This window comes from Leucoraja erinacea, chromosome 16 (genome assembly GCF_028641065.1).
Source record: "Leucoraja erinacea ecotype New England chromosome 16, Leri_hhj_1, whole genome shotgun sequence".
NCBI classification, from domain to species: domain Eukaryota; kingdom Metazoa; phylum Chordata; class Chondrichthyes; order Rajiformes; family Rajidae; genus Leucoraja; species Leucoraja erinaceus.
The window spans coordinates 35,220,702-35,244,438 of NC_073392.1; the positions used below are offsets into that span (position 1 = coordinate 35,220,702).

Consider the following 23,737-nt stretch of genomic DNA (forward strand, 5'->3'; position numbering starts at 1 on the left):
TACTCCAGCTTTTTGTGTATATATTCGATGTAAACCAGCGTCTGCAGTTACTCTCTACACATTCCGACTTGCATTGAAACTAACTGGTTTTAAGGTGCGATTGCAAATAGGATCGACATAAATGCAATTGTCTCGGCAGCGTAGATCAAATAAAGTCCACCTTTCGGGGTGCTGGCTTGGCACAATGAAGCACCCCCCCCCCCCTTCCCCCCTCTCACCCAGCGACCACACATGACCCTCCCTCCACCATTCACCCACTGCCCCCGCCGTCCTACCTGATGAAGAAATAATAGGTGTTGTTTTCCATGACAGTGTAAGAGTGACAGAGGAAGTAGCCCAGTCCAGTCAGGTTAAACCTGGCTCCAGCCGGCATCTCCAGCATGCTGCCCCAAGCTTGGTCACACAACAGTTCCACCTCCGCCGAATAGAACAGATCAGTGTTATATTGCCAAGGGAGGTAGTTGTACACGCTGTAGGTATCCTTGTAGATGGCCAACACCTTGGCATATACGATGGTCTCGGCCAGTTCGGCTCGGCACTGCTCACTTTGCGGTCTCCAGTCGCGGTGAAAGAGACAGGTCCAAACTTCCCCAATGACCGTGAGGAGCAAGAGTGCGCTCACCCAGCCCATCCTGACAGCGGCCGAGCCCTGTGGTAGCAGAGGGTCAGAAAGGTTCCCGCCGATGGGGCGATGCACTGTGTGCTTGCTTCTTTTGTAAGGTTGGGGATCCTCTTAACTTTGCCTAAACCCTCCCTGCGTCACTCTCGCTGTCCTTCGACCACTCTGCGCCAGTTGAAGGTGTGTTAGAGAATGCAAATATAAAGGCTATCTAACGAGATCCATGTGAGTTGCTGTGTGTGAGAGCGAGAGAGAGTGTGTGTGGGTTTGTGGTTAATGTATGGCCGGGCACTGAATACAAATCCGTAAAAAAAAAAAAACCTCACTTAGAAGCAAGATCATTTTTCAAGGGGGTTTGAGTCGCCAGCATTTTCTTAAAGTGACAGCCACCCTCTACCGTGGCACCGGTCCAAATCTATCCCCATGTTCATAAGGATTTAGAGAACTGGATGAAAAGAAAACCTTGCGCTCATGTTATTGAAGACTGCCTGGGTTTCCAGCGAGTTTATTCAGCCAGTTTCTGCTTGCGACGAGTTTATTTTTAATGTTACTACAGTCACTTAGTTCCTCCAAAAACCCGACCGGATTTCTGAAAGTAAACATTCCACCTTAATGGTTTAAAAATATAATTTGAAAAAAATGACTTGTTTTACGGGAAGATTGTTAGACTGTAACTACGAAACACAGAGTCAACGCGTTTCAGTCCTTAATTCGCAAACTATTTTACAGCTATCGATGCGAAAAACTGAGCAATGGGAGGCACACGGAACTGCAGGTGCGGGATTATTGAGCAAAATACATAGTGCTGGAGGAACTCGGCGGGCCAGGCAGCATCTGTTTATGGAAACAGTCAGGCGACATCGGGTTGGGGCCCTTCTTCAGACAGGAGGAAAACTTGTTCAAAGTAGGCATCCTTTGAGAAGATTTTTGTAATGGAACAGTAAAATAGTGGAACGAAAAGATCAGTTTAGTTATTAAGAAGGAACTGCAGATGCTGGAAAATCGAAGGTACACACAAATGCTGGAGAAACTCAGCGGGTGCAGCAGCATCTATGGAGAGAAGGAAATAGGCAACATTTCGGGCCGAAACCCTTCGATCAGTTTAGTTTATTGTCACTTGTACCGTGTTGCAACACACTAACCCCCCACACACTAACCCCCTCACACACTAACCCCCCACACACACACTAACCCCCCACACACACTAACCCCCCCCACACACTAACCCCCCACACACACTACACCCTACCCCCCACACACACTAACCCCCCCCATACACACTAACCCCCCCACACACTAACCCCCCTACACACTAACCCCCCACACACACTAACCCCCCCACACACACTAACCCCCCCACACACACACTGCTCCTACACATACTAACCCCCCACACACATACTGACCTCCCACACACACAGTAACCCCCCACACACACTAACCCCCCACACACACTAACCCCCCACACACACTACCCCCCCACACACACTAACCCCCCACACACACACTAACCCCCCACACACACTAACCCCCCACACACACTAACCCCCCCACACACTAACCCCCACACACACACCCCACACACACTAACCCCCCCACACACACTAACCCCCCCACACACACTAATCCCCCCCACACACACTAACACCCCCACACACACTAACCCCCCCCACACACCCACTAACCCCACCACCCCACTAACCCCCCCCCCACACACACACCCCCCCCCCCACCCCCCACACACTAACCCCCCACACACTAAACCCCCCCACACACTAACCCCCCCCACACACTAACCCCCCCCCCCACACACACTAACCCCCCCACACACTAACCCCCCCCACACACTAACCCCCCCCACACACCCACTAATCCCCCCCACACACTAACCCCCCCCACACACACACACCCCCCACACACACACCCCCCCCCACCTAACCCCCCACACCCCCCCACACACACTAACCCCCCCCCACACACTAATCCCCCCACCACACACTAACCCCCCCCACACACTAACCCCCCCCACACTAACCCCAACCCCACTAACCCCCCACACACACTAATCCCCCCACACACTAACCCCCCACACACACACTAACCCCCCACACACACCCCCCCCCCCACACACTAACCCCCACACACACCTAACCCCCCCACACACTAACCCCCCCACACACTAACCCCCCCACACACACTAACCCCCCCCACACACACTAACCCCTAACACCCCCACACACACTACCCCCCCCACCACACACTAACCCCCCCCCACACACTAATCCCCCACACACACTAACCCCCCCCCACAACACACTAACCCCCCCACACACTAACCCCCCACACACACTAACCCCCACACCACACCCACACACACCCCCCCCCCACACACTAACCCCCCCCACACACTAACCCCCACACACACACTAACCCCCCCCACACACTAACCCCCCCACACACACTAACCCCCCACACACACTAACCCCCCCACACACACTAACCCCCCCCACACACTAACCCCCCCACACACTAACAACCCCCCACCACACACACCCCCCCACACACACTAACCCCCCACACACACACTAAACCCCCACACCCACACTACCCCCCCACCCACACACACTAACCCCCACACACACACTAACCCCCCACCCACACCCCACCCCCACACACTAACCCCCCACACACTAACCCCCCCCCACACACCCCCACCACACTAACCCCCCACACTAACCCCCCCCACACACCTAACACTAACCCCCCACCACACTAACCCCCCACACACACACTAAACCCCCACACACACTAACCCCCCACCACACTAACCCCCCACACACTATCCCCCACCCACACACTAACCCCCCACACACTAACCCCCCCACACACACTAACCCCCCACACACTAACCCCCCCACACACTACCCCCCCCCACACACAAACTAACCCCCCCACCACACTAACCCCCCCCCACACACTACTCCCCCCAAACACTAACCCTCCCCCCACCAACTCAAATCTAATCCCCCACCCACCACTACCCCCCCCCCCACACACTAACCCCCCACACACTAACACCCCACACACACCCCACCACCCCCCACACACTAACCCCCCCACACACTAACCCCCCACACCCTACTACCCCCCACACACTAACCCCCCCCCACACACACTAATCCCCCACCCACACACTATCCCCCCCACACACCCCCACCCACTAACCCCCACACCACTACCCCCCCACACTACTAATCCCCCCCCACACACACTAACCCCCACACACACACCTAATCCCCCCACACACTAACTAACCCCCCACACACACTACCCCCCCCCCCCCCACAGCTACCCCCCCCACACACACTAACCCCCCACACACCACTATCCCCCCCACACACTAATCCCCCACACCTAGACACACTCCCCCCCCCCCACTACACTACCCCCCCACACACACTAACCCCCCCCACAACACCTAACCCCCCCACACACACTAATCCCCCCACACACACTAACCCCCCCCACACACACTTAACCCCCCCCCCCACACACACTAACCCCACCCACCACTAACCCCCCCCCACACCCTACACCCCCCCCCCACACACACTACCCCCCCCACTTAGCCCCCACACACTAACCCCCCCCCACACACACAATCCCCCCCCACACTAACCCCCCCCACCACTAACCCCCCCACACACACTAACCCCCACACACACTAACCCCCCCCACACACATACCCCCCCACACACCATCCCCCCACACACCCTACCCCCCCCACAAACACACTCTAACCCCCCCACACACTAACCCCCCCCACACACTAACTACCCCCCACACACCTACCCCCCACAACACTAACCCCCCCCACACTCACTAACCCCCCCCACACACCTAACACCCCCCACACACACCCCACAACCCTAACCCCACACACTAATCCCCCACACACAACTACCCCCCCACACACTAACCCCCCACACACACACTAATCCCCCCCACACACACACTACCCCCCACACACACTAACCCCCCCCACACTACTAACCCACACACACACTAATCCCCCCCACACACTAGCCACCCCCACACACACTAACCCCCACACACACACGAACCCCCCCCACACACTAACCCCCCACACACACTAACCCCCCCCCCACCCACTACATTCACCCCCCCCACACCCTTTATCCCCCACACCACACCCCCCACAACACACTAAACCCCCCACACACTAATCCCCCCACACACTAACCCCCCACCCCCTTACCCCACCACATACACTAACCCCCCCCACAACCCTAACCCCCCCACACACTAACACCAACCCCACCCCCACTAACTCCTAACCACACTAACCCCCCCCCCACACACTAACCCCCACCACACTAACCCCCACACCCACCCTACATCACTACCCCCCACACACACTAACCCCCCCCCCCACACACACACTAACCCCCCCCACAACTAACCCCCAAGGGCACACACTACCCACCCACACACACTACACCCCCCACACACTAATCCCCACACACACTAACCCCCCCACACACACTAACCCCCCACACACACACTAACCCACACACTAACCCCCCCACACACGAACCCCCCACACACACTAACCCCACACACACCTAACCCCACACACACTACCCCCCACACACACCTAATCCCCCCACCACACACCTACCCCCCCCACACACACACTACCCCCCCACACTACCTAATCCCCCACACACACTAACCCCCCCACACACACTAACCCCCCACACACACTAATCCCCACACACACACTACCCCCCCACCCCACACTACCCCCCCACCACACACTAACCCCACACACACTAACCCCCCCTATACACACTCACCACACACACACACACAAACCCCCCCACACACACTAACCCCACACACACTATCCACACCCACACACACACTAACCACACACACACACTAACCCCCCCACACACACACTAACCCCCCACACACTAACACTAACCCCCCCACACACACTAATCCCCACACACACTAACCCCCCACCACACTAACACCCCCCACCACACCTAATCCCCCACACCACTATCCCCCCACACACACTAACCCCCCACACACTAATCCCCCACCACACACTACCCCCCACACACACTACCCCCACACCACTAACCCCCCACACCCACTATCCCCACACAAAACACCCCCCCCACACACTAACCCCCCCCACACACACTAACCCCCCACACACACCTACCCCCCACACACACTAACACCCCCACACATCGCACACTTAATGACCCCACACACACACTAACCCCCACCCCACTAATCCCCCCACACACTACCCCCCACACTAACCCCCCACACGATCACTAATCCACACTACACCCACACACTAACCCCCCACCACACTAATCCCCCACACACACTAACCCCCCACACACCACTACCCTCCCCACACACTACACCCCCCCACCACATCCCCCCCACACCTAACCCCCCACACACTACCCCCACACCCCCACACACACTAACCCCCCCCAACACACTAAACCCCCCACACACACTAACCCCCCACACACACTAAACCCCACCACACACACTAATCCCCACACACACTAGCCCCCAGCCACACAAACCCCCCCACAACACTAACCCCCCCCCACACACACACTAACCCCCACCCCACCACTACAATCCCCACACACACACTAACCCCCCCCACACACACTAACCCCCCACACACACATAACCCCCCCCCACCCCCCACACAACACTAACCCCCACACACTAACCCACCCCACACACTACACTAACCCCCCCACACACACTATCCCCACCCCCCCACACAACACTAATCCCCCCACCACACACTAATCCCCACACACACACTAACCCCCCCCCACACACTACTCCCCCACCACACTACCCCCACACACACTAACCCCCCCACACACACTAACCCCCCCCCACACACTAATCCCCCCACACACACCACATAACCCACACACAACTAATCCCCACCACACACACTAACCCCCCACACCACTACCCCCCCCCCAACACACACTACCACCCCCACACAAGTGACACTAACCCCCCACCACTAACCGCACTAACCCCCCCACACACACTAACCCCCCCACACACACACTAACCCCCCACACACTAACCCCCCCCACACACTAACCCCCACACACTAACCCCACTAACCCCCCACACACACTATCCCCCCACACACACTAACCCCCCCCCCCACACACACTAACCCCCCACCCACACTAACACTAACCCCCCCACACACACTAACCCCCCCCACACCCACACCCTAACCCCCCCACACACTAACCCCCCCCACACACACACTAACCCCCCACACACCTCAACCCCCCCCACACACTAACCCCCCACACACACTAACCCCCACACCAACCATAACCCCCCCACACACTAACCCCCCCCCACAACCCTAACCCCTAATCCCCACACACTAACCCCCCCCACACACTACCCCTCTCCCCCACACACACTAATCCCCACACACCACTAACCCCTCCACACACACTAATCACCCCACACACACTAACCCCCCCACGTCACTAACCCCCCCCCCACCACACACTAACCCTAACCCCCTCACACTAAACTCCCCCCCACACACTACCCCCCCCACACCCTAACCCCCCACACACTAACCCCCCCCCCACACACTAACCCCCCCCACCACTAACCCCCCACACACACTAATCCCCCCCACACACTAACCCCCCACACACAAACCCCCCCTCCACCATCCCCCCACCCCACCACCACCCCCCCCACACACCACCCCCCCACACCACTACCCCCACACACTAACTCCCCCCCCACACACTAACCGCCCCCACACAACCCTACACCCTAACCCCCACACACTAATCCCCCCCACACACTAATACCCCCCCCCACACCACTAACCCCCCACACACACTAACCCCCCCCCCACACTACCCCCCACACACACTACCCCCCACAACACTAACCCCCCACACACACTAACCCCCCCACACTACCCTACCCCCCCCACTTCCACTACTAACCCCCACACACTAATATCCCCACCCCACACACTAACCCCCTCACACACTACCCCCCCCCACACATACATAACCCCCCCACCTAACCCCCCACACACTAACCCCCACACACACACTCCACACTACTACCCCCCCACACACACTAACCCCCCCACCACTCAACCCCCACACACACTAACCCCCCACACACACTAACCCCCCACACACACTAACCCCCCCCACACACACTAACCCACACCCACACACACACCAACCCCCCCCACCCCACCCACCCCCCCCCACACACCCACCCACCCCCACCCACACTAACCCCCCCACACACTAACCCCCCACACACACTAACACCACACACACTAACCCCCACACACACTAACCCCCCCCACACACTAATCCCCCCCACACTAACTACCACCCCCACCCCACACACTACCCCCCCCCACACACTACTACCCCCCCCACACACACTACCCCCCACTAACCACACACACTAACCCCCCCACACTAACCCCCCACACACACTAACCCCCCCCCACACACTAACCCCCCACCCACACACTAACACCCCCCCCCCCCCACACACACTAACCCCCCCACACACTAACCCCCCCACACACTAACCCCCCCACACACAACCCCCCCCACACTTACACACCCACACTAACCCCCCCCCACACACTAACCCCCCCCCACACACTATCCCCCCCCACACACACTAACCCCCCCCACACACTAACCCCACCCCACTCACTAACCCCCCCCACACACACTAACCCCCCCCACACACACTACTAAACGCCCCCCCACACACACTACCCCCCCCCACACACACACACACAATAACTAATTCCCCCCACAATCTTATTTATACACTAACCCCCAGTTAACACACACACCCCCCCCACACACACTAACCCCCCCCACACACTAACCCCCCCACACACCTAACCCCCCACACCAGAACACACTAACCCCCCATTCCACACAACTAACCCCCACACAACACACTAACCCACCCCACACACACACTAAAACTCACCCCCCACACACTACTTAAACCCCCCCCACACACTAACCCCCCACACACCACTAACCCCCCCACAACACTAACCCCCCCCACACACTATACCCCACTAACCACTAACCCCACACACATACTAACCCCCCCCACACACACACATAATAACCCCCCCACATAATAACACAAATTATTAAAACTATTACCCCCCCACACACACACAACCCCCCCCACCCACACTACCCCCTAACACGACCCTAACCCCCCCTAACAATAACCCACACTAAAAAAAACAAACCCCCCCACACACTAACCCCCACAACACACACACTAACCCCCCCACACTACACTAACCCCCCCACACACACTAACCCCCCACACACAACAACCCCCCACACACACTAACCCCCCCAACACACTAACCCCCCCCCCACACACTAATCCCCCTAACACACTAACCCTAATTAACCCCACACACAAACACCCACCCCCCCACCCCTACCCCCCACACAAACACACCCCCCCACCAACCCACTAACCCCCACAAACACTAACCCCCCCACACACTAACGAACCCCCCACACACTAATCCCCCCCAACACTAACCCCCCCCCACACACTAACCCCCCACACACTAACCCCCCCCCACGCACTAAACCCCCACCACACACTAACCCCACACAACTATCCCCCACACACACTAACCCCCCCCACACACACTAACCCCCCCCCCCCACACACTAACCCCCCCACACACACCAACCCCCCACACACACCCTAACCCCCACACACACACTAACCCCCACACACACTAACCCCCCCACACACAGACTCTACCCCCCCACACACTAACCCCCCCCCCCACACACTAAACCCCCCCCACCTACCCTCCTACCCCCCCCCACACACACTAACCCCCCACACACACTAACCCCACACACACAACTAACCCCCCACACACACTAACCCCCCCACACACACTAACCCCCCACACACACCTACACCCCCCCCACACACTACAACCCCCCCCACACACACTAACCCCCACACACACACCTAACACCCCCCACACACACACTACCCCCCCCCCACACACACTAACCCCCCCCACACACACTAACCCCCCACACTAACACTAAACCCCCCCCACACACTAACCCCCCCCACACACACTACCCCCCCCACACACACTAACCCCCCCACACACTAACCCCCCCACACTAACCCTCCCACACACACTAAACCCCCACACACACACACACACCCCCCCACACACACTAACCCCCCCCACACACTAACCCCCCACACACACACTAACCCCCCCCACACACACTACCCCCCCCACACACACTAACCCCCCACCACACTAACCCCCCCCACACACACTAACCCCCCCACACACGCACACATGCACACACACACACTAACCCCCCCCACACACTAAAACCCCCCACACACTAACCCCCCCACACACACAAACCACACACACATACTAACCCCCCCCACACACTAAACCCCACACACCACCCACCCACACACCCCCACACCTAACCCCCCCAACACTAACACCACTACACACCCCCCCCCACACACACTAACCCCCCACACATACACTAACCCCCCCCACACACTAAACCCCCCCCACACACTAACCCCCCCCACACACTAACCCCCCACACACACTAACCCGCCCACACACATACTGCTCCTACACACACTAACCCCCCACCCCCACACTAACCCCCCCGCACACACATTAACCCCCCACACACACACTAACCACCCCCACACACACTAACGCATAACACACACACACACTAACCCCCCCACACACACACTAACCCCCACCCCACACACAAACCCCACCACACACTAACCCCCACACACACACTAACCCCCCCACACACACTAACCCCCCCCACACACACACTAACCCCCACACACTACCCCCCACACACACTAACCCCCCACCACACACTAACCCCCCCCCCCCCACACAAACCCCCACACACACACTAACCGAGAAACACACACACTAACCACTAACCCACACACACAACCCTAACCCACACACTACCCCACCCCACACACACCCACACATAAACCCCCACACACACTAATCCCCCACACACTAACCCCCACACACACAACCCCCACCCACCTAACCCCCCCCACACACACTAACCCCCACACACACTAACCCCACACACACTAACCCCACACACACTACCCCCACACACACTAACCCCACACACACACCCCCCCACACACACTAACCCCCACCCACAACCCCCCACACACTAACCCCCACACACACTAACCCCCCCACACTACACTAACCCCCCACACACACTAACCCCCCCACACACACACACTAACCTCCCACACACACACTAACCTCCCACACACACACTAACCCCCCACACACACACACCCACCACACACACCCCCCCCACACACACTAACCCCCCACACACTCAACAACCCCCACACACACTAACCCCCACACACACTAACCCCCCAACACACACTAACAACCCCACACACACACCCCCCACACACACTAACCCCCACACACACTAACCCCCCACACACACTACCCCCCCCCACACACACTAACCCCACCCCACACACACACACACACACTAATCCCCCCACACACACTAACCCCCCCACACACACTCATCCCCCCACACACTACTCCCCCCCACACACTACCCCCCCACACACACTAACCCCCCACACACACTAACACCCCCCCACACACACTAACCCCCACACACACTAATCCCCCCCACACACACACCACCCCCCACACACTAATCCCCCCACACACTAACCCCCCCCACACACACTACCCCCCACACACTAATCCCCACACACACACACACACACTCCCCCCCACACACACACCCCCCCCCCACACACTAATCCCCCCCACACTAACCCCCCACACACTAATCCCCCACACACACTAACCCCCCACACACACTAACCCCCCCACAACCTCGCTGCCTAACCCCCCACCCCCTAACACCCCCCCACCACACCACACACCCCCCCACACACTACCCCCCCACTAACCCCCCCCACACACCCACCTCAACCACCCACCCACACCCCACCCACACACTAACCCTAACCACCCAAACCAACACACACCACCCCCCACACACTAATCCCCACACACACTAACCCCCACCCCACCCACACACAACCCCCCCACACACACACACTAACCCTCACACACACTAATCCCCACACACACTAATCCCCCCACACACTAACCCCCACACACTAACCCCCCCACACACACTAATCCCCCCCACACACTAATCCCACACACACTAACCCCCCCACACTAATCCCCCCACACACTACTCCCCCACACACACTACCACCCCCCACACACTAACCCCCCACACACTAACCCCCACACACCCCACACACACAAACACCCCACATAACACATACCCTAACACCCCACACACCCACACCACACCACACACCCCCCACACCCTGAACCCCCCCTCCCCACACACACTAACCCGGCAACACACACAAATCAGATGCTTATCCCATTGTGATATAATTGGCAACATATGTAAATAGGATCCCTTTATGATTGGAGAACTGTGAGATCCCATTGTGATGTCATAGCTTCTAACTGCCAGAATCTCTGACTCAACTTTCAAATATCAGTAACGTGAAATATAACATCAAACTTGACACGAACGACCACGGGACAAAGGTGAGTAAGGCGGGTGGCAGCTAAGATTCAGCTGAGATGTAATTGTCGAGTGGCGGAATATTCACAGCAGCATATGTAAATGAGATTCCATTGTGATTGGAGGACTGTGAGATGCCATTGTGACGTCATAGCTGCAACTGCCAGCAAACTCTTACAGCACGGTCACATTTATTCTTCTTAAAGTGGGCTTTTTTAAATGTTTAAATGTCAATAACTTGTAAAATATAATGCGCGGATCCGGCGGCCATCTTACTGTTGTGATGCAAGATGAACATGTAAGTATTACATCAACGGGCCACAACTGTGTAGGCGCGGATCCCATTTTAATGTTGAATGCAGCTGACGTGCACGGCAAGTGGAAAAGTTTAAAATGTGAATAATTTGTAAATTATAACATCAATCTGAATGAAACTTGCTATCGTGTACTGGAACAAACAAACATACAAGATAAGAGTTTTAGTAATATACTAGACCAAGTGCAGACCCGTTGGGTCTGCTCCCCCAATGGTGTGATCCCCCAACCCAATATTCCACCATGCACCCGTCTCCTCCATTGGAACTGAGCCCGTTCCCAAATGTAAGATTGCAGCCCTCCCCTGCCTGCTGCAGCAGTGAAAAGTTCAGTGTTCCTCTCTTGCAACTTTGTTTCGAAGTGTGTTGGAAGCTGACATGTAAATGGAGAAGCCTGTTTATTTTTGAAATACTTGGGGGTGGGTGGGGAGAAGGATTTGATTAAAAACATGTACTTCAACACGACGAAATGAAATGAGGAGTGGATACTTAGAAAGAAAAGCGAAATCTCTACCGAAATGGAAAATATCTTGGCGATTGAGCGTCTGGATTGAGCGTGGCAATGAATCAAAGGAAGAAATGCAGCCGGACGGCAGCCGGACGGCAGGCGGACTGATTTGAGTTTTATATCTATACTAGACCAAGTGCAGACTCGTTGGGTCTGTTTCCCCAACAGCGTTTGCGGGGGGGGGGGGGGGAGGGGGAGTAGGGGCTGCGGCATCACACTCAAATTAACCACCCCCCAAACTCACAGGTGGGGGGATGGGGGGGGGGGGGGGGTGGGTGAGAAGAGGGGAGGGAGGGGAGAGGAGGAGGAGGAAACATGACAGATTTGGGAGGGAAAGGAGAGCGGGGTAGGGGGGTGAGAGAGGGGGATGGGGAGAGAGATGTGGGGGAGGGTGGGATGGGGAGGGAGGGGAGGAGGGAGAGACGGGAAAGAGTGGGGAGTGCGAGGGAGGAGGAGAGGGGGAGGGGGAAGGGGGCGGGTGGAGAGAGGAAAGGGGGTGGGGTAGAGAGGGAAGGGGGTGAGGGGAGAGAGGGAGAGGGGTGAGGGAGAGCGGTGAGGAGAGGGAGAGGGGTGAAGAGAGGGAAACATAGAAATTAAGTGCAGTAGGCCATTCGGCCCTTCGAGCCTGCACCACCATTCAATATGATCAAGGATGATCATCCAACTCAGTATCCTGTACCTGCCTCCTCTCCATACCCCCTGATCCCTTTAGCCACAAGGGCCACATCTAACTCCCTCTTAAATATAGCCAATGAACTTGCCTCAACTACCTTCTGTGGCAGAGAATTCCAGAGATTCACCACTCTCTGTGTGAAAAATGTTTTTCTCATCTCGGTCATAAAGGATTTCCCCCTTATCCTTAAACTGTGACCCCCTGTTCTGGACTTCCCCAACATCTGGAACAATCTTCCTGCATCTAGCCTGTCCAACCCCTTAAGAATTTTGTAAGTTTCTATAAGATCCCCCCTCAATCTTCTAAAATCTAGCGAGTACAAGCCAAGTCTATCCAGTCTTTCTTCATTTGAAAGTCCTGACATCCCAGGAATCAGTCTGTTGAACCTTCTCTGTACTCCCTCTATGGTCTGTTTCCCCAACGGCGTTTTGCGGGGGGGGGTGAGAAGAGGGGAGGGAGGAGGAGGAAACGGGATAGATTTGGGAGGGAAAGGAGAGCGGGGTAGGGGGTGAGGGATGGGGAGAGAGCTTGGGGGAGGGGGGGTGGGGAGAGGGGGGGGGGGGGGGGGGGGGGGGGGGGGGGGGGGGGGGGGGGGGGGGGGGGGGGGGGGGGGGGGGGGGGGGAGGGGGGGGGGAGGAGGGGGGGGGGGGGGGGGGGGGGGGAAGGGGGGGGGGGGGGGAGGGGGGGGGAAGGGGTGGGGGAGAGAGGGATGGGAGAGGGGTGAGGAGTGGGGGAGGAGAGAGTGGGAGAGAAGTGGAAGAGTGGGGAGGGAGGGAGGGGTAGCGGGAGTGGTAGAAGAGGGACAGAGGCGAAGGGGGTGGTGGTAGAGAGGGTGGGGGTGGTGGTAGAGAGGGAAGGGGGGTGGGGGAGAGAGATGGGTGGCAGAGGGAGAGGGGTGAGGAGAGGGACACATAGAAACATAGAAATTAAGTGCAGTAGTAGGCCATTCGGCCCTTCGAGCCTGCACCATTCTCCATTCAATATGATCACGGCTGATAGAAACATAGAAACATAGAAATTAGGTGCAGGAGTAGGCCATTCGGCCCTTCGGCCCTTCGAGCCTGCACCGCCATTCAATATGATCATGGCTGATCATCCAACTCAGTATCCCGTACCTGCCTTCTCTCCATACCCCCTGATCCCCTTAGCCACAAGGGCCACATCTAACTCCCTCTTAAATATAGCCAATGAACTGCCTCCTCAACTACCCTCTGTGGCAGAGAGTTCCAGAGATTCACCATTCTCTGTGTGAAAAAAGTTCTTCTCATCTCGGTCACAAAAGATTTCCCCCTTATCCTTAAGCTGTGACCCCTTGTCCTGGACTTCCCCAACATCGGGAACAATCTTCGTACATCTAGCCTGTCCAACCCCTTAAGAATTTTGTAAGTTTCTATAAGATCCCCTCTCAGTCTCCTAAATTCTAGAGAGTATAAACCAAGTCTATCCAGTCTTTCTTCATAAGACAGTCTTGACATCCCAGGAATCAGTCTGGTGAACCGTCTCTGCACTCCCTCTATGGCAATAATGTCCTTCCTCAGATTTGGAGACCAAAACTGTACGCAATACTCCAGGTGTGGTCTCACCAAGACCCTGTACAACTGCAGTAGAACCTCCCTGCTCCTATACTCAAATCCTTTTGCAATGAAAGCTAACATACCATTCGCTTTTTTTCACTGCCTGCTGCACCTGCATGCCTACCTTCAATGACTGGTGTACCATGACACCCAGGTCTCGCTGCATCTCCCCCTTTCCCAATCGGCCACCATTTAGATAATAGTCTGCTTTCCCGTTTTTGTCACCAAAATGGATAACATCACATTTATCCACATTATACTGCATCTGCCAAACATTTGCCCACTCACCCAGCCTATCCAAGTCACCTTGCAGTCTCCTAGCATCCCCCTCACAGCTCCCCCCCTCTCCATACCCCCTGATCCCTTTAGCCACAAGGGCCACATCTAACTCCCTCTTAAATATAGCCAATGAACTGGCCTCCACTACCTTCTGTGGCAGAGAGTTCCAGAGACTCACCACTATCTGCGTGAAAAATGTTTCCCTCATCTCAGTACTAAAGGATTTCCCCTTTATCCTTAAACTGTGTCCCGCGTGTCCTGGACTTCCCCAACATCTGGAACAATCTTCCTGCATCAGACAAATGCAATTCAGGACTTTTCACTTCACAAGCAAATCAGAAATGACAGTTAGTGAAGAATTTGAATAATCACTGAGCGTTCTCTATGGCAACAATGTATTTGAGCATTGGGCATTGTGACATCACACGATGGAATGTTCACCATGGGCTGGGCTCCTGCAAAGGCATATGTAAATGAATCCATTCCGATTGGCCATCTGTGAGCATCGGGCATTGTGACATCACACGATGGAACGTTCACAGGGAGCTGCTTGTGTGGGTGAGAATCCAGTTTCTTTTTGAAATATCAAGGTGGTGGGGGGGGGGTTGTAGGATTTGATTAAAAAAGCGTACTTAAACACGACGAAATGTAATGAGGAGCGGATACTTAGAAAGAAAAGCGAAATCTCTACCGAAATGGAAAAGACGTCGGCGATCCTGCGTCCGGTTTCGGAGTTGCGGAGCGTCAAAGGAAGAAACGCGGCGGACGCCGTACGGCGGCAGGCGGACTGATTGGAGTTTTATATATATAAAGAAGATATAGATAGATAGATTAAACTAAGCGCGGACCCATTGGGTCCCCTCCCCCAACGCGATATTCTACCACTCACCTATACACGAGGCAATGTTCAGTGAAAATGGTGACCCCAGCCCGGCAAGCCTTCCCCAACTGTGCATGCATGGCTGACAGGGCCGAATTGCGTAGGGGCGACTGCTGTGTCACCGGCACCATTTTCAATTGTGACGCGGCTGATGGGTCCCGGTTGTGATGCCCCCGATCCCTGTTGTGATGCGAGTCAAAATGGCAATTCAAAATGGCGGCGGATCCACCTCATTATGAGGTGAGTCAAAATGGCCGCGGGGCCAGAAACCCTCCCCAACCACACGTGCGCAGATAACGGCGCTGGCAAGCCTCCCCCAATTGCACAGGCGTGGCTGACGGGATCCTGTTGTGACGGCAAATATCCCCATTGTGATGCGAGTCAAGGCAACCCTCCCCCAACTGCGCAGACATGACCGGCAGGAGGGAGCGCGACTGCCAGGTTCCTCCCTCCCTACCCCACTCCCTCAATACATGTTACAATATAACATCAATCTGAATGAAACTTGCTTGCATATCACAGGACAATGGTGGGTAAGATGGGCCTAAGATTGTCGCGCTATCCTATACAGTTTTGGGAACAAACAAAGAAAAACAAACAAACAAGACGGGAACTTGACCAAGAGCCTGTTCCCCCAACGCAATATTCCACCACTCACTCATAGCCTCCAACTGCACATGGCGTGGCTGACGGGTTGCCGTTGTGATGCAAGAGATCCCCGTGTGATATGAGTCCACATCAACCCTCCCCCAACTGCACAGAAATCGCCCGGCAAGTGGGATCGCGTCAGCACCATTTTAAAGTTTAAATGTCTAACACCCCCAGATCTTGAAAAATATCTTGAACGTATCTTACTCTCACTCCTCTTCAGTCTCGCTATTCCCTCCTACTCTCTCTCTCTCCCCAATACTCCTCTCCTCCCGCACCCCCCTCCCCCTCTCTCCTTTCACAACCCTCTGTTACCCCAATCCCTCCTCCCCCCCTCTCTCTCCTAATCCTCCCCTCTGTCTATCCCCCCCCCTCCCCCTCTCTCTCCCCCCTCCCCCTCTCTCCCCCCCTCCCCCCCTCCCCCTCCTCCTCCCCTCACCCCTCCCCTCTCTCTTTTCCCCCCCCCTCTCTGTCCCCCCCCCTCGCTCTCCTCCCCCCTCTCTCCCTTCCCCCCCCCTCCTCTCCTCCCCCCTCCTCCTTTCCTCCCTCCCCCTCCCCTTCCTCACATACTTCCCATTCTCTACCCCCCCTCCCCTCCCCCCTCCCCTCCCTCTCCCCTCCTCTCTCCTTCCCTCCTCTCTCCTCTCCCCTTCCCCTCTCCTCCGCCTCCCTCTCCTCCTCCCCTCCCTCCCCCCTCCCCCCCCTCCCTCCCCTCCCCCTCTTTCTCCCTCCCTCCCCCCCCTAACCCCTCCCTCCTCCCTCCCCCCCTCCCCCCCCTCCCTCCCCGAGCCCCTCTCTATCCCCTCCCTCTTCCCTTAGCCCCCCCCCCTCCCCTTCCCCTCCCCCTTCCCCCCTTTCCCCCCCCCCCGCCCCCTCCAACTCCCCCTCTCTTCCCCCCCCCCCCCCCACCTTCCCCCCTCCACTTCCCTCCCCCATTGCTCCCTCCGCCCCCCTCTCCTCCACTCCCCTCCCCCCCTCTCACCCTCCCCCTCGCCCTCAGCCAAAAAAAAAACTCCTCCCCCTCCCCCTCTCCCCCTTTTCCCCTCCCCCCCTCCCCTCTTTGCCTCACTCCCCCTCACCCCTCCCCTCTACATATCCTTGGCCCCTCTTCCTCTCATATTCCTCCCCTCCCCTCCCCTCCTTTCGCTTTTCTCTCCTAGCCTGCCCCTCCCCCCTCCTCCCCCACCTTTTCCCCCCCCCTCGCCTTCTCCTCTCATCCCCTCCCCCCTCCTCTTTCTCTCTCTCTCCGTTCCCTCTCTCTCGTCCCCTGGCACCCTCTACTCTCGCCTTTTCCCCTCCCCCGTTCCCATTAGGCTCCCTTCCCCCCCCACCTGCTGCGCCCCTTCCCCGCCAGCCCCGAACCCCAGGGTCCCTCTCAGCGCCCAGGCCCCACAGACCCCCCATCTCGTCACCTCCCGCCTAGTCCTTGCCCCCGTGTACCTTTTTGGCCCATGGGCCCGGAGCTGCTGCGCCACTGCCCCAAGACACAGAGCCATCCTCAGCGCCCAGGCCCCGGGTAGCCGATGTGGCCAAGCGGCCTGGAGCCTGGGGAGGGGGAAGGAGAGGCTGCGGCCTAGTCCTTGCCCCAGGTCCCGCACATTTTCCTCCCGCCACCCCGAAACCCAGTGGCCCGTCTCAGCGCCCAGGCCCCCGGTAGCCTCTCCCCACCCCAGACCCCACTGGCTCCAACTCCAGCCCAGGGTTCATGGGGAAAGTAAACGTGAGGAACAAAAAGGCAATCTGGAATTGGGGAAAGGCCCCAACTGCACACGAGTGGATACTGGGCCCATTGCACATGCACGGGCGGTAAGCGGGGGGCGCTGTTTTAAGTTATTTTAAGTTTTATATATTTGATAAATGTTAATCTTGTAAAATATGACATCAATCTGAACGAAAATTGCTACTGCACATCCCAGGACAATGGTGAGTAAGGTGGGCCAAAAATTGTAGTGCTATCGTGTACCATTTCCGGAACTCACGCACACATACAAACAAACAAGATGAGAGTTTTAATAATATACTAGACTAATATTCACATGGGAGGGCTGGGCCCCCATTGCAATATTCCACCTCTCCACCAATTCCAATATTGGCGGCCAGTGGGGGGGGGGGCTTTCTGGAATGCTTCAAGTAGGGTGCAAGGCCACCAAATTCAAGTGCAGTTTCATACCACTTCAAGCAGGGTGCAAGTCCACCAAGCTCAAGTGCAGTTTCCTACCACTTCAAGCAAGGTGAGTGGCTATCAAACTCAAGTGCAGATTGCTACCACTTCAAGCAGGGTGCAAGGCTACCAAATTCAAGTCCAAATACCAGAGAAGGGGCAGTGCTGGACCTCCTGTTAGGAAATGAGACAGGTCAGGTGGCAGAGGAATTTGTTGGGGAGCACTTCGGGTCCAGTGATCACAATACCATTAGTTTCAATATAATTATGGAGAAGGTCAGATAAGTCTCCAGGTCCTGACTGGATATTCCCTAGGACATTGAGATAATTTAGTGTAGAAAGAGTTATATGGACTTCAGTAAGGCCTTTGACAAGGTTCCACATGGAAGGTTGGTTAAGAAGGTTAAATTGTTGGGTATTAATGGTGGAGTAGCAAGATGGATTCAACAGTGGTTGAATGGGAGATGCCTAAGAGTAATGGTGGATGACTGTTTGTCAGGTTGGAGGCTGGTGACTAGTGGGGTGCCTCAGGGATCTGTGTTGGGTCCACTGTTGCTTGTCATATACATCAATGATCTGGATGATGGTGTGGTAAATTGGATTAGTAAGTATGCAGATGATACTAAGATAGGTGGTGTTGTGGATAATGAAGTAGATTTTCAAAGTCTACACAGCGATTTAGGCCATTTGGAAGAATGGGCTGAAAGATGGCAGATGGAGTTTAATGCTGATAAGTGTGAGGTGCTGCATCTTGGCAGGACAAATCAAAATAGGACGTACATGGTAAATGGTAGCGAATTGAGGAATGCAGTTGAACAGAGGGATCTAAGAATAACTGTGTATAGTTCCCTGAAGGTGGAATCTCATGTAGATAGGGTGGTAAAGAAAGCTTTTGGTGTGCTGGCCTTTATAAATCAGAGCATTGAGTATAGAAGTTGGGATGTAATGTTAAAATTGTACAAGGCATTGGTGAGGTCAATTCCGGAGAATGGTGTACAATTTTGGTCGCCTAATTATAGGAAAGATGTCAACAAAATAGAGAGAGTACAGATGAGATTTACTAGAATGTTGCCTGGGATTCCGCAACTAAGTTACAGAAAAAGGTTGAACAAGTTAGATCTATATTCTTTGGAGCGCAGAAGGTTAAGGAGGGACGATAGAGGTCTTTAAAATGATGAGAGGGATAGACAGAGTTGACGTGGATAAGCTTTTTTCCATTGAGAGTAGGGTAGATTCAAACTAGAGGACATGATTTGAGAATTAAGGGGCAGAAGTTTAGGGGTAACATGATAGGAAACTTCTTTACTCAGAGAGTGGTAGCTGTGTGGAATGAGCTTCCAGTGGAAGTGGTGGAGGCAGGTTTGATTTTATCATTTAAAAATAAAATGGATAGGTGTATGGACGGGAAAGGAAGGGAGGGTCATGGTCTGAGTGCAGGTAGATGGGACTAGGGGAGAATAAATGTTCAGCACGGACTAGAAGGGCCGAGATGGCCTGTTTCCGTGCTGTAATTGTTATATGGTTATAAGTGCAGTTTCATGCCATTTCAAGCAGGGTGCAAGGCCACCAAATTCAAGTGCAGTTTCATACCACTTCAAGCGGGGTGTAAGGCCACAAAATTCAAGTGCCGTTTCATACCATTTCAAGCAGGATGCAAGACCACCAAATGCAAGTGAGGTTTCATCCCACTTCAAGCAATGTGCAAGGCCACCAAATTCAAGTGCAGTTTCATGCCATTTCAAGCAGGGTGCAAGGCCACCAAATTCAAGTGCAGTTTCATGCCATTTCTAGCAGGGTACAAGGCCACCAAATGCAAGTGCAGTTTCCTACCACTTCAAGCATGGTGCAAGGCCACCAAATTTAAGTGCAGTTTCATGCCATTTCAAGCATGGTGCAGGGCCACCAGATTCAAATGCAGTTTCATACCAGTTCATGCAGGGTGCAAGGCCACCACATTCAAATGCAGTTTCATACCATTTCAAGCGGGGTGAAACCACTATAAAACCACACAAAACCCCACACTCACAGTTCAGAAGACATTCAATGTGTTTAGTTGATTCACAGCTCAGACAGAGTCATGACATCTCCCTCCCTCATCTTGCAGACCCACACTTCCGGGTTTTATAATCCCTCCCCCAGAAGGGGCTTGGCCTTCATGACGTGATTGACAGGAGAGAGATTCTCAACATTTTTTAAAACACTAATAACACTTTTATTTTTAATTGATGGGAAGAATCCTCTGCACCTGATGAGCGAAGGGGGACTGAGTAAGATAGCCAAAAATCATAGCTGTACGTGGTAGCGTTTTATCAAAAATCAATATACAGTGCAAACAGAGAGTTGTCAAGTTTCCACCATCAACAGCCATTTGCAGTGCTTCACTTTTTTTTAAATGTAAATGAAATTCGGGAACCCTTTGTGACATCATTGTGAGGTGGAACACTGCTGATGGGCATTTAAAACAGTTTTTTTTTAAATGTAAATGAGTCCCATTGTGATGTGATTGTGGGGTGGAACATTGGTGCCGTACAGAGCAAGTGGAAAACAGATTTTTTAAAGTGTTTTTCTTAAGATTTTAAACATCAATAACTTGTAAAATATAGCATCAATCTGAAGGGAACTTATTTTTTGCACATTACAGGACAATGGTGAATAAGGTGGTGCAGAAATTGTAGCACGATCATGCACATTTTTTACGCAAATATCGGTAGAAACATACTAGACCAAGTGGGACCCGTTGGGCCCCATCGACCCAATTCAATATTCCACCACTCACCCACAGCCCCCAACTGCGCGGGCTCGGCTGATGGGTTTCCATTGTGATGCCAGAAATCCCCGTTGAGATACAAGTCACGGCAACCCTCCGCCAACTGCGTCTCGCTATCCCTCTTCCTCGCCCTATACTCCTCCATTCCCCCTCATCCCCCAGCACTTCCCTTTTCCTCTTTACCCTCCCTCTTCTTTCCCCTTGAGGCTGCCTCAGCAGAGGAGGACTCTGAGTAAGATTGCCTAAAATCAGAGCGATATAGGGTAGCGTTTTATTTTATAAAATCAATATACAGTGCAGACAGGAAGTGGTCAAGAAGAGACTTTTAGTTATATAAATATTTCCATTGCTGGCATCTTCATTAGCAAGTGTCTTTTGTCTTTTCTACTTGACTGGTTCATCTGGAATGTGCGACTGCTAGGCAAGTTATAAAAGTCACAAAAAGCTGGAGTAACTCTGAGGGTCAGACAACATCTCTGGATAAAGGAAAAGATTATGTTTCGGTTCGAGACCATTTTCTCCAGAGATGCTGCCTGATCCGCTGCATTACTCCAGCTTTTTGTGCCTATCTTCATTGTAAACCGGCATCTGCAGATCCTTGGTAGACAAAAGTTGCTGGATTAACTCAGCAGGACAGGCAGTATCTCTGGAGAGGGCAGCATCTCTGGATCTCTGGTGACGTTTCGGTTCGAGACCCATGTGAAGACTTACACAAGCAAATTATAAACATAGGAGAGTTCTATTGCTTATTCAAAGTTATCGAAGCATGTGAGATACAAATTTAGCCACATCTTTAGTCAAAGGGTGGTGAATCTGTGGAATTTTGTTGCCACAGGCTGTGGAGGCCGTTAGTGATATTTTTTAAGCAAAGTTAGATAGATTCTTGATAATTACGGGTGTCAGGGGCTATGGGGAGAAGGCAGGAGAATGCGGTTAGGAGGTAGCGATTAATCAGCCATGATTGAATGGTGGAGTAGACTTGATGGGCCGAATGGCTTAATTCTACTCCTATTACTTATGACCTTATGACAATGATGTCATGTGAAGAATAGTAACTTACTAGGTTTTGTTTGCGATGCAAATGTATTGGTCAGATGTATTGTCGCTTGGCATTAACCAGGAGAACGCAAATGAATCAACACAGAGACATTAATTGATTGATTGATTGATACTTTATTATCACATGTGACATCCACAGTGAAATTCCTTGTTTTGCATATTATACACACATATGAGAAGATAATTTATCCAACTATTGGAGGAATATTTCCATGACATGATGAGGTGAAAGTGTGTGGGCACCCACAACCTTAAACTTTATATTCCATTTGGATGATTCCACCTGAGCCCACCCTCACACCTTCCCATCCTGCCTTCAAGCACACACCTACTCATGTGAATGGCATGCAGTATGCAGGATGTGAAACAGAAAGTTGTAGAGTTATAGCGTCATACAGCATGGAAGCAGGCCCTTAGGCCCAACTTGCCC

At 54.4% G+C, this 23,737-nt stretch overlaps 2 protein-coding genes across 2 annotated transcripts in view; both read right to left on the bottom strand.

The window, feature by feature from the left end:
- Positions 1-922, bottom strand: part of LOC129704802 (coiled-coil domain-containing protein 3-like) — a 29,048-nt gene extending 28,126 nt beyond the window's left edge. The window contains exon 1 of the mRNA XM_055648159.1: positions 276-922. Coding sequence (XP_055504134.1) covers positions 276-631 — 356 coding nt within the window. The 5' untranslated portion in view covers positions 632-922. The remainder of the gene's footprint in view (positions 1-275) is intronic.
- Positions 1-23,737, bottom strand: part of LOC129704800 (coiled-coil domain-containing protein 3-like) — a 213,945-nt gene that overhangs the window by 28,126 nt on the left and 162,082 nt on the right. The gene's annotated exons all lie outside the window — the stretch shown is intronic.